Consider the following 20,340-nt stretch of genomic DNA (forward strand, 5'->3'; position numbering starts at 1 on the left):
TTTTGTTGTTTTGTTGTTGTTACTCCTCACCCGAGGATATTTTTCCAATTGACTTTTAGAGAGAGTGGAAGGGAGGAGGGAGAGGGGAAGAGAGAGAAACATCTATGAGAGAGGACACATCAATTGGTTGCCTCCTGCATGCGCCCTGACCAAGACTGGGGATTGAACCTGCAACACAGGTACATACCCTTGACCAGAAATTAAACCCAAGACCATTTGGTCTGAGGGCCAGTGCTCTAACCACTTAGCAACAACAGCCAGGGCAATATAAAAAATTCTTAATGAAAACTTTACCCCTTTTTTCCTACTAAGTCTTCAAAACCCACTCTGTGTTTTATAGCACAGCCCAATAGAGGACAGCTGCATTTCAAGGACTCAAAGGCCACTTGTGGCCAGTGGTGACCATATGGGACAGTGCAGGTTAGAGGGAGTTTACTGAATTGTGGGTTGGGGACTGGCCAGAAAGTGCCACTGTGAAACTGGAAATTCCTGGAAGGTAAAAGCCAGTGTTTCCATATGAGGAGGGGCAGCAATGAGGCCACTTAGAGGCCAGCTTGGGTTTTTCCTATTCTGTAGATCATTTCAACAGAATGGGAGCAAAGCATGAGTGGTTCACTCAACCAGTTATAGATTGAGTGACTGCTGTATGCCTGGTGCTGTTCAGGTGCTGGTAAAAAAGCAGTGCCCCTATTAGTTTCTTGGGGCTCAACGGTGGAGAGGGAGAAACAAATTAAACAACTGCTGAACTAAAAATATGTAAAGATAATGGAAAGAGGTGTAGCGAAGGGAAAATGCAGGATTCTCTAAGGACAAGAGATCAGGGGTGGATAAAGACCACGGCCAACTTCCAGGCCAAAGATGTGGCCTGGAAAATTGGTCAGAAAAAATAACCACATGTGGTCATATTTGACAATATTACGTCAAACCTCATGAAATTGCCATTTTAATAGGTCATAAATTGTGGAAAATCAGCAATTTCCTATGACGCAACGACATATTTACGGCATAAAATGGATTGGGGCTGCCTAGCTTGGGACTCAAAGATGGGCTTGAATTGGGCCCTATTTCTGGAGAGGAGGTCCGCAGCCCCCAAGAGCACTGCCAAAGGGCCAGTGATCTCCCCATCCCACAACGCATCAAAACGACCCGGCGCCCAGAGGCTGAGAGTTTCTCGCGTCGCACAGACCAGAGGAAGGAGAGGCTGAGCTGCTGCCGGGGATCCCGCCGTTCTGTCTCGTTCCCGGGCCAAGCCATGTTGATTGTCCCCTTGCGGCGCCCGGAAGCGACCCTCAATAAACAAAGCCGTATGTGGGCGCAGTTCCAGCTGCCCAGGGCGCGCTGTCCAACCCGAGGGGGGGCGGGGGAGGAATGTTGTGAATGAACCCAAGGCCCGCCCCGAAACTCCACAGAATGCCAGCGCCGCGGAAGTCTTCCCACTCTGATTGGCCTCTGGCGCCCCCTGATTGACAGCGCCTCTCGCTGAACGCTCTTATTGGACAGCTCCAGAAAGACAGGCAAGGCATATAACGAATGAGCAGTGGAGACCTGGAGACGGGTCTGGCCGTACCGCCAATAGCAGAGGAGGGCCTCGGAGGCCTACGGGGGGGCCAATTGGGACGGGCGGCGGGGGCGGGACGAGGCGGAGGATAAAGCGGCGGCCGAAGCAGCTTCATTGTTGTGAAGAGTCTTAAAGGGGCCGCATCACCCGGCCGGCCGGGCGCGGGGCGGGGGTGGGAGCAGCGGGGGTCCGGGCGCGGCCCATCGTGGAGGAAAGACTGGAAGGCGAGTAGGGGTCGCGGGAGCCGGCGAAGCGGAGCGGGCATCGGACCAACCCCCACACACAACAGGCCCCGCCCCGGCCCCGGCCCCGGCCCCGGCCGATGGACGCCCCCGCGGCCAAGCGGAGTCGGAGCTGCCCCGCGGGACCGGAGGAGCGCGATGCCGGGGCCGGGGCCGTGCGCGGCCGGGGCCGACCCGAGGCGCTGCTGGACCTCAGCGCCAAGCGAGTAGCCGAGAGCTGGGCCTTCGAGCAGGTGACCGAGGGCGTGGGGAGGGACGCACCCCCAACCCCTTTCTCGATAGGCCTTCTCCTCCCCCCGGCCCAGCCCCCTGCCTCCGAACCTGCCCTCATCGGAGAGAAATCTCCACGATCCTTAACCCTGCCCGGAGGCACCTCCTTATCTTCCCATTTCACTCCTTCAAACCTCATGACCCACCCTCATCCCTTCCCCACCAGCCCTGCCCTCCAGCCCACTAGATCCAGGGATGCCCCAGCGCCCTAGATCCCAATTCTTGACACTTCCTTCTCCTTCCCATGGCCCTCTCACAACCGTGGGTACCCCCCTCTTCCCCTCCCATCCCCCATTAGGGCACCCCATTCAACCCTCTCTCTAACTCCTACAAGCTACCCGCATCGGGGACACCCCAGGGTACAGCTGCTAGAGACCCACACTCCCCTATTCTAGATCTCCGCCCTACACCCCCAGAAGAAGACTCCCCCATTTCTGCAGATCTCAGCCTAAGACACTCCTTTATGCTTTCCCAGCCTCCAGAATCCACCTGTCCCATGGGGACCCCCCCTCCTCCAGATTCTTCCCTCAGGTCCTGTCCCCCACTCCCACCCCCAGTACTTCTGGGACCACCTCCCACCTGGGGCTGCCCAGCCCCTCCTGATGGGCTGCAGGGATTTCTCCAATTTCATGCCTCCCCCGCAAGTCCCCTATTACACACCCTTCTCTCTTCCGGAGGAAGGCAGCAGGGTCGGGATATGTGTCCTGATGGTACCTGAACAGGTGCATCTGGAATCCCACCTTTATGGCTTCTGGGGTTCTGACAGGATACCCCAGGGCTGGGGTCCTGGATGTCCCCTTTTCTAGCCTTAGTGTGGGTGCCTCAGGAGCTGGCCCAGACCTGAGCAAACCTTATGCACTCCCACAGGCTCTGCCTGGCTTTGAGGGGGCATTCTTTGCCCCTGACCTCTCCAGAGCCTGCTGGGACTGATAGGGCTGGGCGAAGTGTGGATGGAGCAGGTTCAGGTTCATGGCCTGGAAAATCCCTCCTTAGTCATTTGCCAACTGTCTCTGAGGCCTGGGCCAGTCACTGGCCCTCCCTCTTCCCCCTGAAACCCAGATTTGGAGGCTCTGGAGGGTCCCTGCCCCTTCATTGTGTGTGAGATGCCCAGAATAATCCTAAAACCATTTTCAGGACTCCCATGTACCTGCTCTGGCCAGGCTGGGCACTAGAAAAGCTCTTGCCTCATAAAAGCTCACAGAATCTTCTGCAACCCTTTGGGAGTTGTGGTTTTCCTTCCCACTCTGAGGAAACTGGGGCACAGAGAGGTTGAGAAACTTGCCCAAGGTCACCAGCCAGTGAGTAGCAAGCTCAGATTGGAACGCAGACTCAACCAGCTCAGTTCATTGCCCAGAGTGCATGGGGGTTGCTAGGACACCCCTCCCTTCCTGGGGGCCCTTGGAAGCTGAGAACAGAGTCTTTGTTGGGAATTGGAGCTCACCATCTTGGGACTCTGAACAAGTAAATTCACTCCACATCTGAGCCTAAGATTACCCAGGCTGTTAAAAGTGATTAATATCATTGGAATTTTGCTGTGAAAATTAAGGGAAATTGCATATAGAGTATTTAGCATAGTATAGATTGAGAAAATATAGGCCTGGTCGCTATTCTTATAACATTTATCTTTCTCCTACCCCCTCAAAGCCTAGGAGGCAACACTGTCTTACATCAGGACCCTAGGACCTGATATCCAGGAGGAAAGCAGCAGAAAGTTCTAGAACACTATGGGACAGATGTTATTACAAGTAATTTATGTAGATTAATGCATATTTAATTGTCACAGTACCCACGAGGCCTGTGCTGTTAACATCCACATCACACTTGAGAAAACTGAATCTCAGAGAGGCAAAGTGATTGTCCAAGGTCATACAGCTTATAAGTGTCAAAGCCAGAACTCAAGCTGGGGTTCTAACCCACCAGCCTTTCCTTCAGGTCGAGGAGCGTTTCTCCCGGGTGCCCGAGCCGGTCCAAAAGCGCATTGTGTTCTGGTCGTTTCCACGCAGCGAACGGGAGATATGTATGTACTCATCCCTGGGCTACCAGCCTCCAGAGGGCGAGCACGACACCCGGGTGCCCTTCACCCGAGGGCTGCACCTGCTGCAGAGCGGGGCCGTAGACCGCGTGCTCCAAGTAGGTAAGTACCCCTGCCAGAGAGGCCAGGAGGCCCAGAGAAGGCATGGAGGAGGGAGACGGGGAGGGAGGCCTGGGCCAGGGAGATGATCCAAATCTCTGGGGAAGGTTGGACAAGATATTGTGAACTAAAAAGCAGAAATCTGCCTAGACCTCTGGCAGCGGGCTTAGATGAGGGGTCAGGGGAAGGATGTTGCTCCAGCTCAGACAGAATTTAGGGGTGGGGAACCTTTTTTCTGCCAAGAACCATTTGGATATTTATAACATCATTCCTGGGCCATACAAAATTATCAACTTAAAAATTAGCATGCTAGCCAACTTGTGTGTCTCAGTGGATTGAGCATGGACCCATGGACTGAGATGTCTTGGTTCGATTCCTGGTCAGGGCACATGCCCGGGTTGTGGGCTCGATCCCCAGTAAGAGGTGTGCAGGAGGCAGCCAATCGGTGTTTCTCTCTCACATCGATGTTTCTATCTCTCTCTCCCTTCCTCTCACTCTAAAAAGTGAATAAAAACATATATTTTTTAAATTAGCCTACTAACCAATCAATGTGTCTCTCTCACATCTATGTTTCTCTCTCTCTCTCTCCCACTCTGTCTGAAAATAAATGGAGAGTATCCTCAGGTGAGAATTCAAAAAAACAAAAACAAAAATATTAGCCTACTATATTTGGTCAGGCTAATTTGGTGAGGCATGTGATGTTAGCTGCTATTGATTTCACAGGCCTTACAGAGCCCATGGGCTGGATGTTCCCCACCCCTGGTTGGAGGGTGGGGGGAGAGGTGGTAAGATTGGGAGGAAGGCAGGACCGAGGCAGCACTGAGGAGAATTTGTAAGCCGGAAATGAGAGGAGGTTCCATACCTCAGGTAGAGAGACCCAGTGATGCACTGGGACTGAGGTCTCATAGAGCCAGAGGCAAGAATGATACTAGGCCTCGGGCAGAGAGACTCAGGTGGAGGTTGGGATCAGAACTAGGGCAACGAGGCTTAGGTGGGAGTCTAAGGCAAAAGTTTAGGATCAGCTGTGAGGGGTGGTCTTACACCTCAGGTAGCGAGTCAAGTGGAGGGGAAGGGAGGTGGCAGAGCTTTGGAGCTAGGGGTGAGAGATGATTCTAGACCTCAGGTAGTGGGGCTCAGAAGGGAACCAGTAGAGGTTAAGCCAGAAAACAGGTGAGCCCTGGAACACCACACCTCCATGGGGGCAGGTCACGTCTCCCAGCTGGAGGCAGGGGCTTGACCATGACCCTCCCTAAACCTTCTCAGCCTGGGGGCCCCCTTGCCTGGACATGGCCCAGCTGGCCACAGGCTCAGCCACCTCCAGCCGGTATGAGGAAGCTGCTGTCTCCCTGCATGACGCAGCCAGGGCCGGCTGGGGCCTGAGCTGCCCAACCAGTCTGATGAGCCTGGCATCTGGGCTCCCCAGGGGCCAGGGAGGGACAGGGGGTGATGGGGTGACCTGGCCTGCCACATCTGCCCCTTGCTCCCAAGTGTCACAAGCCTTTGGCATTTTTCCAGGAAGTTACAGGGCATCTGGACCCTGGGCTGTATCCATGGTAACCAAAGGACTGAGAAAACCATCTTTAATATCATCTCTACAGTAACATTTATACTTGCATTTATTTAGGACTTACTGTATACCAACAGTGTTCTAAGTCCTTGCCAACTGTTAACTCATTTAATCCTCATGACAGCTATATGGAAGAGAATGTTATTGTTTATTCTCATTTGACAGGTGAGGAAACTGAGGCACAGAGAGGTTAAGTGACTTGCTCTAGGTTACTCAGCTGACATTTGCACCCGGTCTTGCTGTGTGCCATGGATGAGCAACCCTTGCCCCTGGGGTGACAGTGGTGATGGTTTGGTTTTTGTCTTAGGGTTCCACCTAAGTGGTAACATCCGGGAGCCAGGGGGCCCCGGAGAGCCTGAGCGCCTCTACCACGTCTCCATCAGCTTTGACCGCTGTAAGATCACATCTGTGAGTTGTGGCTGTGACAATCGCGACCTCTTCTACTGTGCTCATGTGGTGGCCCTGTCACTGTACCGAATTCGGCATGCCTATCAAGTGGAGCTGCGACTGCCCATCTCCGAGACACTCTCCCAGATGAACCGGGACCAGCTTCAGAAGTTCGTGCAGTATCTCATCAGTGCCCACCACACTGAGGTGCTACCCACTGCCCAGCGCTTGGCTGACGAGATCCTCCTCCTAGGCTCCGAAATCAACCTGGTGCACGGTAAGGGTGCCTTGGGGTCTGATGGGCTTTGAGAGGGTTGAGGTACACTGATGGTAGTGGACAGATGAAGTTGGTGGAGAATTGGAAGGACTAGTGGGTGCGTGGATTAGGGGTAAACTGACGGAAGCATGGGATATTCGTATGTGTGGACTAATGTGGTGGATGGCTCAAGTGGGGATGGACTCAGGGTGATGAGTGTTTGAGGAGATACATATGAATGGATGGTTTGATGGGAGAAGAATAGATAGAAAGCTGGGGTTCGTTGGATGGGTGGAGAGTGCAGCTGTGTGGGTCTGGATATTGGGAGTGGTTGGTACAGATGAGTTGGAAAGACAGCTAGGAGTAGATAGCTGGATGGATGGAACAATGGGATGGGTATAGATAGGGGAGCCAGTGGAAGTTATGGGTAAGTTGGATCCTTGACTAATGGGGTAGGTAGATATGCTAAGGGTTATAGATGTGTGGATGGATAGATACATGGCAGACAATGGGGGTAGACAGGTGAGTAGTTTGGATGTGCATAGGTAGATGATGTTTTGGGTGGCATGGATGGACCACCATTTCACCTGAATGGATGAATGGATGGGGGGAATGGGTGGGTGGTGTTGAGATAGATGGATGTGCAGATTGGTGTTTCAGTTAAGATGGATGAATAAGTAAATGAATGAATGATGTTTGGGTGGGATGGATGGATGACAGGCATTTTAGAGGAGATGATGGTCAGACAGACAGATGAATGGATAGCTGGGTGATTTTTCAGGTGGGTTGAATGGATGATGAATGGAACTTTGGGATGGAGGACTGAATGATGGCAGGGGCAAAGGCACCCTCTCCCCAATCCCAGCCTCAGCTTTCCTCCCCACCCCACAGGTGCCCCAGACCCCACGGCAGGTGCAGGCATTGAGGATGCCAACTGCTGGCACCTGGACGAGGAGCAGATCCAGGAGCAGGTGAAGCAGCTGCTGTCCAACGGTGGCTACTACGGCGCCAGCCAGCAGCTGCGCTCTATGTTCAGCAAGGTGCTGAGAGGGCATAGTGTACGCAGTAGGGCTGCAGTGGGGCTGGGAGACACTGGTGCCAGTGCCCCTCCCCTTCCTCACCAGCTCATCCCCATGCAGGTGCGGGAGATGCTGCGAATGCGGGACTCCAACGGGGCGCGCATGCTGATCCTCATGACTGAGCAGTTTCTGCAGGACCCTCGCCTGGCCCTGTGGCGGCAGCAGGGTGCTGGCATGACAGACAAGTGCCGGCAGCTGTGGGACGAGCTGGGTAAGGCCCAGATCTAAAGTGGGGCAGGCACCAGGGCTTTGGTGTTAGGTCTCTTGCCCCCCGCCCCAAGATTGAGGTCCGGCCCCTGAGTCCTTCCTCCATTCATTAGCACCTCCAATGTCTAGGGCACTCACTGTACTGATGGCTGGAGCTACAGCAAGAAATGGATTAAGTCCCTGCCCTCCTGGTAGGGGAGACAGATGAGAACATAGTACAAACCTATCAGACCAGGGATTGACACACCTTTTTCATAAGGACTAGACAGTCAATAGTTTCAGCTTTGCAGGCCATTTGGTCTCTGTAGTAACTCCTCAATTTTGCCCATTGTGGCAGAAAAGCAACCACAAACATACATAACTGAATGGGAGTGGCAGAATTCCCATGAAACTGTATTTACGGACACTATTTATTTGAATTTCACGTAATTTCAAGTCACAAAATATTCTTTTGATTCCCCACCCCCACCACCATTTAAAAATGTAAAAATAAATCTTATCTCGCAGACTGCTGAAAAACAGCAGGGATGGATTTTCTCCAGGGACAGTTGTTTGCTGACCCCTGTGATCGATGCTGACAAGCACTTTGGGGTGGGGGGTAGTGAGAGGAGTCTGCAGGCCTGGGTTTGAATCCTTCCAACTTCCCAGCTGTGTGACCTTAAGCCAGTGACTTAACCTCTCTCTGTCTCAGTTTTCTTACCTATAAAGTGAAAATATCATTAGTTGTAACCTCAGAGGCCTAAAGTGAGGGAGAAACAGAAAGTAGTGCCTAGCACACAGTAGGCACTCCATAAATGTGTGTTGCTACTGTTGGCATGATGTTGAACCTCCCCCAAGCCCCGTGCTGCTACTGTTGACATGATGTTGAACCTCCCCCATGCCAGGGGCCCTGTGGGTGTGTGTAGTCCTGAGCCCCCACTGTAAACCAGAGGAGCAGGCGAGCTGGCTGCAGCTGCTTGGCAAGTGGGACAAACTGGACGTGTGCCCACTGGAAGAGGGCAACTACTCTTTCAACGGGCCCAGCCTGCAGCCCACCACAGCCCTCAGCCCAGGTAGGAGAGGGGTCCTCTGCCGGTGCCCTACCTCCCCATCATGGTGCTCTGGGGGAGAGGGATGGGGATCCCACCCCTTGCCTGTTCTCCCCTACAGAACGGAGAGAGTGCCCAGAGCAGGGCAGTGGGTAGCCCAAGGGACAGTAAGTGAAATGCCTAAGACATCTGTAGCTTTGGGCTGGTTTCCTATTTTAGCCTCTTGGCAATGGAGGCGGGAGTGGGAGGAACAGAGGGAAAAGGAAAGAAAGATACTGAAAAGAAAGGCAGAGATTAAAGGAAACAGGAGGAGAGAGAGGAAGGGGGGTGGGGAGAGATAAAGAGAAGAAAGAGGAATGAAAGTAGGGGATAGAAAGATGGACAGAGAGATAGTTATTCAACTTCCGTGTCCAACACACACACACACTCACACTTGCACCTTTGAAAGACCGCTGTAAGGATTTGCGATAACACATTTCCATCGATGCACCCAGAGTCTAGCCCTAAGCTGGCACTCAGTTCGGAAAACTGGCCATGGCCCAGCTGGTGTGCCATGTTGGACACCTCTTCTGCAGGCCCAGAGGAGGAGGATGTGGTGACTGCAGGTTCCCGCCACACCGTGTTTGGCCGCGCCCTGCAGGCTGGGTCACTGCATTGGAGTGACACCCACCTGCAGAGGATCCTGGCCAGCGACTGCTATGGCCCCAGCCTCACAGGCCACGTGGGCAGCGACAAGGCAACCTTTGACTCCCAGGGCCGCCCCCTCTGGCTGGGGGAGCCATTCCCCACTGCTTGTGCCCGTGTGGACACCCTGCGTGCCCATGGATACCCCCGCCAGGCTCTGCGGCTGGCAGGAGCCATAGTCAATACACTCCGGCTACAGCGGCGGCATCAGCTTGAGAGCTACAAGCAGCAGAAAAAAGGTGGGCATCAATATAGTTATCAGGGCCTGGGGCTGCAGTCACAGTTGCTGGGGGCTATGGTGACCCAGGTGGTCAGTGGGTACCACTTAAGTTCCCACAGGGAAAACCAAACCATTCTAGGTGTCTTGAGCATACAGGCATTTAAATTTTTTAATTTTTTTCTTTATTGATTTTAGAGAGGAAGGGAGAGAGAGAAACATCAGTGAGAGAGAACATCAATTGGCTACCTCCTGCATACGCCCCACTGGGGATTTGGCCCACAACCTGGGCATGTACCCTGACTGGGAATTGAACCGGTGACCTCTTGGTGCATGGATTGATGCTCAACCACTGACCCACACTGGCCAGGCCATACAGGCATTTAATACAAGGGGTTGAGGGCTCAAAGCCACTGGAAGGGCTGTAGGATTAAAAGTCAGGGAAGCACCCTGGCCAGTTTCTCAGTGCTTAGAGCATCAGCCTGCAGACCAGTCTCGGGTTCAATTCTGGTCAGGGGCACCTACCTTGGTTGCAATTTGGTCCCTGGCTCTGGGTGGGGCCATGTGGGAGACAACCAATCAATGTTTCTTTCTCTCTCTTTCTCTGCCTCCCTCCCTTCTTCCCACTCTATCTATCTGAAGATAAAGGGGAAAATATCTCCCTGTGAGGATTTTTTTAAAAAGGCCAGGAAAGCTGCTGTTTGAGTTCAAGAATTTGAATTTCGGAAGCACGTTAAGCCCAGCAGCCTACAGTCTTCATAGCGGGCGGTTCCCAAGAGAACACCCAGAAGCTGCTGGTTGGGTTTGAGAGAGGCAGGTGGGATTATGGATTATGAGGAGGAATGACACTGGTTGGAGGTTTTAGAAAGTGCCCAGTTCCCTTCAGGCATCCTTCCAGGCCTGGGAGTGGCTGTGGAGTAGGAAGCCAGAGGGCTGTAGAGGTGAGAACTGCTGCAGAACTCCAGGGGCAGAGAAGATGACCACTGGGTGGGCAGATGGTGGGCAGGCACCGGGAGGCTGGGCTGGAGTTCAGAGTGAGGAAGCCCCCCCAGGGGCTTAGGATGATGGGTGGACATTCCGGCCTGCAGAGCTGCTACAGAAAGGCTCCACGTGCATTACCAACACGGAAGGATGGGTAGGCCACCCCCTGGACCCCATTGGCTGCCTCTGCAGGGCGCTCCTGGAGGCCTGTCGCCTGGAGGAAGAGACCCTCGCCCTTTACCCAGGTACTCACTGGGGATCTCTGGAGGAGAGGCAATCCGCATCTCCCTGGTTAAACCCTCTGGCTCAGTACTCCTAGAGAGCAAGACTACACCCTTACCCTTATCCTTACCCCATCCTCCTCGTGGCCTCTCCACAGTGCTAGGAGCCAATAGGCTTAGCCTCTGAAAATGAAGCCACTATAGGCCTATCTGCTGCTTGAAGATGGCCCTCGCCCCCTGGTCAGTGCTGGGAGCAGCTGGACTCCCCCTGTACCATATACTCTCAGTCTGTATGCCTGGGGTCAAGGGCCATTGGGGTTCCAGAAAAGGGGTCCCCCTCTAGCATCTATGGTGCCGGTCTCCCACAGACTCCGGCCCCGAGAAGCGGAAGGTGGCCTACCAGCACGTGCAGGTGCCCGGGAGCCCTGGGGAGTCCTACTTGGCACTGGCGCTGGAGGTGGCACTGCTGGGCCTGGGACAGCAGCGAGCCCTGCCTGAGGGGCTGTATGCCCAGGACAAGGTGGTTCGCAATGAGGAGCAACTGTTGGCTCTGCTGGAGGAGGTGGAGCTGGATGAGCGGCTGGTTCAAGTGCTGCGCAAGCAGGCTGGGCTGCTCCTGGATGGTGAGGCCCTGCCCCTAGGCCTGGCTGTTCAGAAGTTAGGGTTTTACCCCTGGCCTCAGCTTGTCAGGTTGTTGCTGGATTGGGAGGCTCCACCCCTAGCTGGCTCTTTTGGTCCTTACCTTAGCATTTCCTAAAAGGTAAGATCCAGCCCTTGGTCTTGCGCCCTAGCATGTTCTGGCAGTCAGTAACTGCCGCAAGTGATGAGGTCCCGCCCCCTGCCTCCCTTGGGGTCCATAAGCCAAGTCACTGATGCCCAGCTGGACTTGACTGGTTCTGTCCCTTGGTCCTGCCTTTTGAGACCCCGCCCCCTACTACTGTGAAGAGCTAGCTTGGCCCCACCCCTAATCAGGTACAGCCCCACCTCCACCCTCTGTCCTCACCCTGCATCTGAGTCCTGTCCCCACACCCAGGGGTATCCAGGGTTTCCTCTTTTGGAATTTCCCAGGGCTTTTCTGTCTCAGCACTGTGCCCCCCTGCCCAGGACTTCTCCAGTCCCTAGTCCCAGCCACTCTATCCTGGGGTCTACCCATCCCCTGCGCAGCCTGGGGTCTGGAGAGATCTGGGGAGATGCAGAAATGCAGAAGTGAGCCCATACCTGGGGGCTGAGCTCAGGCTGCCCCTGCAGGGGGTCCCTCCAGTGGCTTTGGAGAGGTGCTGTTCCGGGAGAGTGTGCCAATGCACACCTGTGCTCGATACCTGTTCACCGCACTGCTACCCCACGACCCTGACCTGGCCTACCGCCTGGCGCTGAGAGCCATGAGGTAAGGACAGGCAGAGAGCTGGAGACTCTGCCCAGGGGCCAGGCAGGACTGGGGAATGGGAGGTGCCCGCACAGCCCCCTCCTCCCCACTGAACTCACAGCCTTGGTATTTCAATCTCCCTCATGCTGGCACTGCAGGCTGCCTGTGCTCTTCACTATTAAGTATAAGTGTATAATATTATTTTGAATTTGAGAGACATTCACATGGCACAAAATTCAGAGTACTTTTCTAGCCCAATTTGCCCCAACGTACCTACATCTCTCTGGAGGCAAGGAGTATTCCCACTTTTTTATCAAGAGTTGAGATTTCTGCAAATCCTCAATCTGGAAATTGAAATGTGGTCCCCCTTTTACACCAAGGCATATTCTGTACCTATTCTTTGCCCTTGTTTTCACTGAGCATTGTATTGTAAAGGCTTAGTTGTAACACATAGTACATGAACCACTGTAAGGATACATCATAAAAGAACCAATCTGGAGCTGATAGACATTTGCGCTATTGTAAAAAAAAAAAAAACACTCAACATTACAATGAATTAACATATTGTCATTTCACATATGCACCAGATCACAGAAATAGAATTTTTAAAGGCCCTCTCAGGACACAAATAATCCCGTCACCTCTTTATCAGCCACATGGCCTTTGATACACAAATAAAGCATGTATTCAACCCCTGAGTGATGAACATAAGCAACACTACAGTGAGCATTTTGCACACATCTCCCATCTTCCTGGGTGTTTAGGGCTTTGCTGCCTGAGGGGAGGCTCCAGCTGAGGCAGGAGGTCTCTCCTATGAAGGATGGAGACTCAAGCCTGGCCTCACTGCAGACTTGCTTCTTCATTCCAGGCTGCCTGTACTGGAGACAGCACTTCCGGCTGGAGATCCTCACCCCAACCCACTAGACTCCGTCATGAGTAACCGCTTCCCCCGCTGGTTCATCCTGGGCCACTTGGAGACTCGCCAGTGCGAACTGGCCTCCACCATGCTGACTGCTGCCAAGGGTGAGGATGACACTGCCCTCGTCCCCTGTTTTCTTCTGCCCCTCCTTCCTCCCTTTTCTGTGTTCCTTCCTCTCTTATGTCCTTTTATCAAATTCCACCAGTTTTCCTGGAGTCCTTTTAGATGGACCAGGCACTGTGGCAGGTGCTAAGGATGCCGTAGTAAACAAAACTGTCCCAAATTTCATGCCCTGTGGTGTTATATTGGAGTGGGGGCAGAAAGACAATAAATAAAGTAAAGAGGATAGTTGTGCAGTAAGTGAGACGGTAGCAAGTGCACCAGAGGGGGATAAGGCAGGTTGACATTTAAGCCAAGACATGAATGTGCAGAGCCATGTCAACATCTGGTGTCTTGGCTCAGGCTGCCATCACAAAATATCTCAGAACAACAGAAATTTATTTTCTCACAGTTCTGAGGCTGGAAATCCAAGGGTTCAGCATGGTCAGTTCCTGGTGAGGACTCTCTTCTGTTTTGTTTTGTTTTTTGGTACATGCCCCTAGCGAGAACCGAACCCAGGACTCTCTGGTCCACAGGCTGACACTCCAACCGCTGAACCAAACCGGCCAGGGCGCTTTTCTGTCATGCAGACAACCACCTTCTCATTGTGTCTTCACATGGCAGAGAGATCTCTCATCTCTCCTGTTCTTATAAGGGCACTAATTCCATCATGGGGGCCCTACCCTCTTGACCTCTTCTAAATTTAATTGTCTCTCTCAAAGGCCCCACCTCCAAATATCATCACGCTGGGAGTGAGGGCTTCAACATATGAATTGGGGGGAGGAGGGGGGGACACAGTTCAGTCCATAACATCTGAGAAAAGCATTCCAGGCAGAGGAACGAGCCAGTGCAAAGGTCCAAGGCTGGACTGTGCCTATATGCTTGAAGAACAGAGGAGTGGCTGGAGTAGAGTATTGGAGAATTGTAGGATCTAAGTCAATGATGATAATAATGATAAAAAATAATATTTGTGTAGCTCTGGCCATGTTAAAGCCTTTACTAGTATGGGCTCTCAATGGCCCTGTGAGGCAGGTCCCATTACATTAGTATTACTCATTGCACAGTTGGAACAGCCACGGCACAGGGACGTGAAGTGACTTGTGCAGGGTCACACAGCAAGGCAGGGATTTGAACCCTGGCATTCAATTCCAGAATCCATGCTCCTGACCATTAGGCATCCAGCAGGTTCCCAAGTGGCTTCGTCCCAATGGAAATGGAGGAGGGCTGAGGAGAGAAGGGGGTGGGAGTGAAGAGAGTGGTCTAGAGTGGTCTGGATCTACAGAATCATTGTCAGGTGCGTGACTCTCCATGCTCACACCTGTGCGCCTGTGTGGAGGTACATGAACTGCCTGGTGTAACAATGGTGCCAATGTCCCCCTCCCCACCCCAGGAGACCCCAAGTGGTTGCACACAGTATTGGGCTCCATCCAGCAGAATATCCACTCTCCAGCCTTGCTCTTCAAGCTGGCACAGGACGCTTGCAAGACAGCCACCCCAGCCAGCGCACCACCAGACACCACCCTGCTGGGCATTGCACTGGAGCTAGGCCTGCAGGTGAGGGCCCCCAGGAGGATGGGGGAAGGGGATGCTGCCAGGGTAGGGGTTGGGAATGTCAGTGGCACCTCTGGGGCCAGGCCACAGAAAGGCAGAGTCTGTAAGTCCTGGGAGTGGGGTCATGAGGTTATCAGTGGGGGTGGGCCTATGAATTAAGGACTCAGTGGCAGAGTCTGAAAGTGAGAATCTAGCCCTGGCTGGTTTGGCTCAGTGGTTGAAAGTGAGAATCTACCTTTGGGGGTGTGGCTGAGGAGGAGGGTCATGAAGACTGCTGGTGAGAGGATGGGCCACAGAGGGAGCACAGTCCAGGGGTTCTGGCCTTGGGAATGAGGCCTGGGACTGGTGTGCTATGGGACCATGAAGTGGGGGGCAAAGCCTGCCAATTAGGAGCTTTCTTGGAGGTGGGGCCTTTAGGGGAACCCAGCCTAGAAGACACCACTGAGGGGCTGGGTTTGGAGGAAGTCTTAAAGGTGAGGAGCTACCTCTGGGGGTGAGGTCTGTGGTTGAAATGGGTGAGTGTCCCAGCCACCCCTATGGGTCAGGCCATCTTGCCCTAGCGAGGCAGAGGCCAACATGCATGGGTGCAGCCTGTAGGTGAGTAGCCAACTGCAGGGTGTGTGGTGTGGAGGGGGGTAAGGTCTCAGAGGGTAGGCTAGTAAAATAAGAGAGTAAATTTCAGCCTGGGGTAGGCTTGCAGGGTTGGGTGGGACTTTCCCAGGTAGAATTAGCAAGGAAGGGGCCCTCATAGGCAGAATTAGACAAAAATAACTTCTTGTGGGGTCTGGAGCCATTAGGGGCATGTGGAGGGGACAGGACAAGGGTGGAGGTTTAGAAAGAGACCCTCTATTTAGGAGCTTCCAGAAGGCAGGATCCACTAGACAGAACTGGGGATGGAGCCTGCAGAAAGAGGCAAGCAAGGAAGATGCGTATTGGGGGTGGGAGCTAAAGAAGGTGGGACCTGTGGAGCAGGTGCTCTGTTGAGTGTTACAGGGGGGAATCTGCGGACGTGAAGCATGGAACTTTCTGGAGAGTAGGAACTGGTCGGCTTGTCCAGAGTAGGATGCATGGGGACCTCAGCGTAACACCAGCAATAGCAGTAATAGTAATGGCTGACGTTAGCCAAGCACTTTGAGGCAACAGACTGTGCAAACAGCATTATTACATAATTTTGTTTAATTCTCATAACCCTATGAAATAGATACAGTTTTTATCCCCATTTTACAGGTGAGTAAACTAAGGCCCAGAGAGGTGAAGCCATTTGTCCAGCCCGTATGGCTCACTGACTCAGCCCCTAACTTCTAAGTCTCCCTGGGTCCCTAAGGATCCCATCCTCTCTCCTTCAGCCACCCTGAGGTTTTGGGTGACTCCTTTCTGTCCCCCTTCCCACCCTGCAGGTGATGCGGATGACCCTGAGCACCATGACTTGGCGGCGAAGAGAGATGGTGCGCTGGCTTGTCAGCTGTGCCACGGAGATTGGTGAGTCCCCAAGGGGACCTGCCACCCATCTCTTCATGAAACCAGGAGGGTACGAGAGAAGTAGAGGCCTTCCTCTGGATCTAGCCTGTGCTTGGGGCTAAGCCAGGAGGGAATGTTGGGCAGAGGGACTGTGCTGGACAACAGCCTGGAGGCTGGCCAGGCTGAATGGCTTGGAGAGGGCCAATGGCACCAAAGCTTAGTCCCCCCACCACATACCCAGTTCCCAACTAGTCCTGCTGCACCCTGTTCTGTTGGAAGGGTACAGCAGCAGGTGGAGACACAGGGAATGTGTATTGGGGTAAACCCATGGACATATGTCCACATTCCTGCTCCTCTTCCTGACCAGTTTCACCATCTCACCTTCCCCAGGTCCACAAGCCCTGATGAACATCATGCAAAACTGGTACTCCTTATTCACACCGGTGGAGGCAGCCACCATTGTGGCAGTGACTGGCACCACACATGCCACTCTATTGCGGCTGCAGCTCGATGCACCCCGGCGGGAGGAGCTCTGGGCCTGTGCCCGAACCCTGGCCTTGCAGTGCGCCATGAAAGACCCGCAGAACTGCGCCTTGCCCGCTCTCACCTTGTGTGAGAAGAACCACGCGGCCTTCGAGGCGGCCTACCAGATTGTGCTGGATGCAGCGGCTGGTGGCCTGGGCCACGCCCACCTCTTCACTGTGGCCCGATACATGGAGCACCGAGGCCTGCCTCTGCGGGCCTACAAGCTGGCTACACTGGCCCTGGCACAGCTCAGCATTGCCTTTAACCAGGACAGCCACCCCGCCGTCAACGACGTCCTCTGGGCCTGCTCCCTCAGCCACTCCCTGGGCCGGCACGAGCTTTCAGCCATTGTCCCACTCATCATCCGGAGTATCCACTGTGCCCCCATGCTCTCTGACATCTTGCGCCGATGGACCCTCTCAGCACCTGGCCTGGGTCCCCTGGGGGCTCGCCGGGCAGCCAAACCACTGGGCACTGACCGGGCACCGCTCTGCCAGCTCCTGGACGCCACAGTGGCAGCCTACATTAACACTAGCCACTCTCGCCTCACACACATCAGCCCACGACACTACGGCGACTTCATCGAGTTCCTGGGCAAGGCCCGAGAGACCTTCCTGCTGGCACCTGATGGGCACCTTCAGTTCGCCCAGTTCTTAGAGAACCTCAAACAGACTTACAAGGGCAAAAAGAAGCTCATGCTGTTGGTGCGGGAACGTTTTGGCTGAGGGGGTTCCAGCAGGTCGTGAACAGGGTCTCCCTTTGCTCCTGCTTTTGTGGCACCCACTCTGCATCGGGGTTCTGGACTGGAGGTCCTGTGGCATCTCAATATTGAGTCAGGGAAGGAGCCCAGCTAGAGCTAGGTGGTCTTGCCTGCCATCCCCAAAGCCTGCCTGGACATGGGAATGGGGCGGGGATGGGGGGTGGTGTCCTGTCACATGTGTGCCTAGGACTATGCAAGTGAGTGTTCGAGATGCACGGATCAGAAGCCATACCACCACCCAGAGGCCTAGAAGGGGGTGTGTGCTTGAGTAGCTGGTATGACCCCACCTTGGGCACCCCAAAAGCAGTAAGCAGGCTCCCCTTCCCCAAACTTGCAGGTCTGGCTTGGGCTCCGGGGGAGCTGGGAGGCAGGACTTTCCAGAAACTGGCTCTCCAAGTCAATGTAGCAGACCCTTCCCACACCCTACTCTGGATGGCCAGGGGACTTAGGGTATCTAAATTTCTTTTTGTACCTTCCTCTCACTGCCTCAGGAGCCCCCTCCCAGGCTACCCGCCAGGACCAGTGGCTCACCCCCACTGAAGGATTTAAAGAGGCCTCAGGCCTCAGCCACATACCTCAACCCCCATCTGGCCAGGACTCCTATTCCTGTGGGTACTGGGGTCTCAGAGTGGCCTAGGGGGTCATTGCTGTTCCTCCCCCTACCTGCTAATCACTGGACATACAACTCAGGAACTGAGCCACGCTCACACTGTCATCATCCAAACCTGGAGACAAGCACAGGCGAGCCAGGGACTCCCCATCCCAAATTTGGAAAGGAAAGAAAGGCTGGCCTCTGGGCATTCTCTGGCTCTGGCTCTGGCTCTCCCTTTCTCCTCCTCTGTCTCCTTGCTCTCTCTGCCCCTTCACTTTCCTCTCCTTTTCCATATTTCTCTCCACCTAGCCTGCCTTTCTATTTGTCTCTAAGTCCCAGCTGCTGTCTTTATGACCTCCCCACCTTCCCCCCATCTTTTTCCCTCTTGTAATTAAGGACAAAAGATCACATCTTTTTATAACTTTTTTTTTCTATTTATTGAACTGTATATTGTACTTCCTTTTTCCTTTTTGTTTTTTTAAAGATGGAACACAGCTTTTTCTTCTTTAGTTTATTTTGAGACTGAAGTGTATGTCCGCCCCCACCCCCAAACAGGGGCCCTCCACTTTTCCTCCATAGAAAATGCCCAGTTTCAAGTGAGGGGCAGAACAAGAGTGACTGCTGGTGTCATCGGTGGTAACGGCAAATAATGGCAGGCAGTGTGGAGAGGTCACCATGAGCAAGCCCTGTAGTGAGTGCTTTACATTTGGCCTACGGAGTCGGTAGGAACATTTACATTTACAGACGAGAAAACTGGAGCTCCAAAGTCTAAGGAACGGGCATCCATTTTAGGAACAAAGTCTAATTTAATACTTTGCTGGAGCCACTGACTTCCCACCCCAGGCAACACGGCCCTTGCGCCGCTGGGACTCGCCGCTAGGGGTTGCCCTTGCTCCAGACACCTGCTGTTAGGGGTACTTCTCCAAGTTGCTGAGCCGCGGGAGTGGAGGGTGAGTGCTGGGTGCAGCTGGGTGGGGGAGACACCACAGCCCAAAGGTGGGAACACTGCTTTTAGACTAGGCCCTGATGGGTGGAACTCCGGCCGAAACTAAAGTCGCAGGTGGGCGCAGTCAATGGGGAACCGCCAGGGCGTGTCTGAGCTCCTACACTGCAGATGAGGCTTCCAGTCCCCAAAGAGTGAGGGGTCTAGGGGACAGCGAGAAGGCCCTCGGCTACCTTCCTTCACTGGCTCCCCAAGAAGCAGGAACTCTCGGTACCCTTCAGCCTTCAGAGATAGACGAACTGTCTGGGTCACTCAACCGGGGCAGGCGAGGACAAGAGGCTTCCGGGAGAGACTGGGTGGGTTGGCCGCTAGAAGGGCACTGTGATTGGCCCGTGGTACCTCCCTGCGCTCCAGGGGACCAATTGGAGGCGGCCCCACCTCCTGCTCCGCTTCGCGTGTTCCCGCAGGTATGTGAGGGCGGACTGAGGATCGGCGCGCCCCTTAGCGCCGCCTAACGGCCTGGAAGGGTAGAGGTGGCCGTTGTCCCAGCCGCCTCCAAATGCCATCCTCAGACCCGGAGTGCCCCTTAACTGGGACCCCGAAGTTATCAAAAGTCATCCACAAGTGTCCCCCTTAAGTCATGCACACACCTCAAGCCCAAGTTCCCCACCAGCATCTAGGATACCAGGCACCTGGAATCTTACCCCAGGCTGTTTCCCTGTATGTCTCAGTCACTCCCCCATAAATGTCACTAGCTCAAGACTCAGGTTCTAGTTATCTCTGAATGTCCAATATTTACCTCAGGGTCAGCCTGCATCACCACTACCTGAAGTTGGATTCCATACCCCCTTGGCCCTGAGCATGACTCTATCTAGGATCGCCCCCCAAAAAAATCTTTCGCTGTCACATCAGCCCCAAAAGTCAGTCCCTCCAGTCCAGTGTTTCAGACATCCCCCTCAACCCCAGGACACCCCTCAAGGTCACTTTTCCATACCCAAGGGACCCTCTCCACCCTTGTAACTAAACTGTCACCTTCCTCAGAACAGGTGCAGAGGGTATGGGGATCCTATGAGGTCAGGAGCTTAGGAGTCCAGTAAATTTGGGCTGATTCAACCTCCTCACCCAAAAAGCCAGAACTCCAGGGATGAAAGGCGGAAGTGAATCACAAACCACCAGACTTTCAGGAATAAGGTGGGGCAGCTTTTATTTAATTGGACACTAACCACCCCACACAGCACAGACTGCCCCAAGCCTCTCTTATCTGCCCCTGACCGAGCAAGGAAAAGGGTACGCTGGGCCAGC

At 53.9% G+C, this 20,340-nt stretch overlaps 1 protein-coding gene across 1 annotated transcript; it reads left to right on the plus strand.

The window, feature by feature from the left end:
- The first annotated feature begins 1,880 nt into the window (after positions 1–1,880).
- On the plus strand, positions 1,881–18,347 carry ZSWIM4 (zinc finger SWIM-type containing 4). Its single transcript, XM_036282115.1, has 14 exons — positions 1,881–2,033; positions 4,003–4,204; positions 6,076–6,432; positions 7,303–7,451; positions 7,551–7,701; positions 8,582–8,749; positions 9,301–9,648; positions 10,715–10,852; positions 11,197–11,451; positions 12,077–12,212; positions 13,060–13,214; positions 14,600–14,763; positions 16,158–16,239; positions 16,609–18,347. The coding sequence occupies exons 1-14, from the start codon at positions 1,881–1,883 to the stop codon at positions 17,466–17,468; spliced, it is 3,318 nt and encodes a 1,105-aa protein (XP_036138008.1). The 3' UTR covers positions 17,469–18,347.
- Positions 18,348–20,340: the final 1,993 nt, after the last annotated feature.

Source organism: Molossus molossus, unplaced genomic scaffold (genome assembly GCF_014108415.1).
Source record: "Molossus molossus isolate mMolMol1 unplaced genomic scaffold, mMolMol1.p scaffold_m16_p_4, whole genome shotgun sequence".
Classification (NCBI taxonomy): domain Eukaryota; kingdom Metazoa; phylum Chordata; class Mammalia; order Chiroptera; family Molossidae; genus Molossus; species Molossus molossus.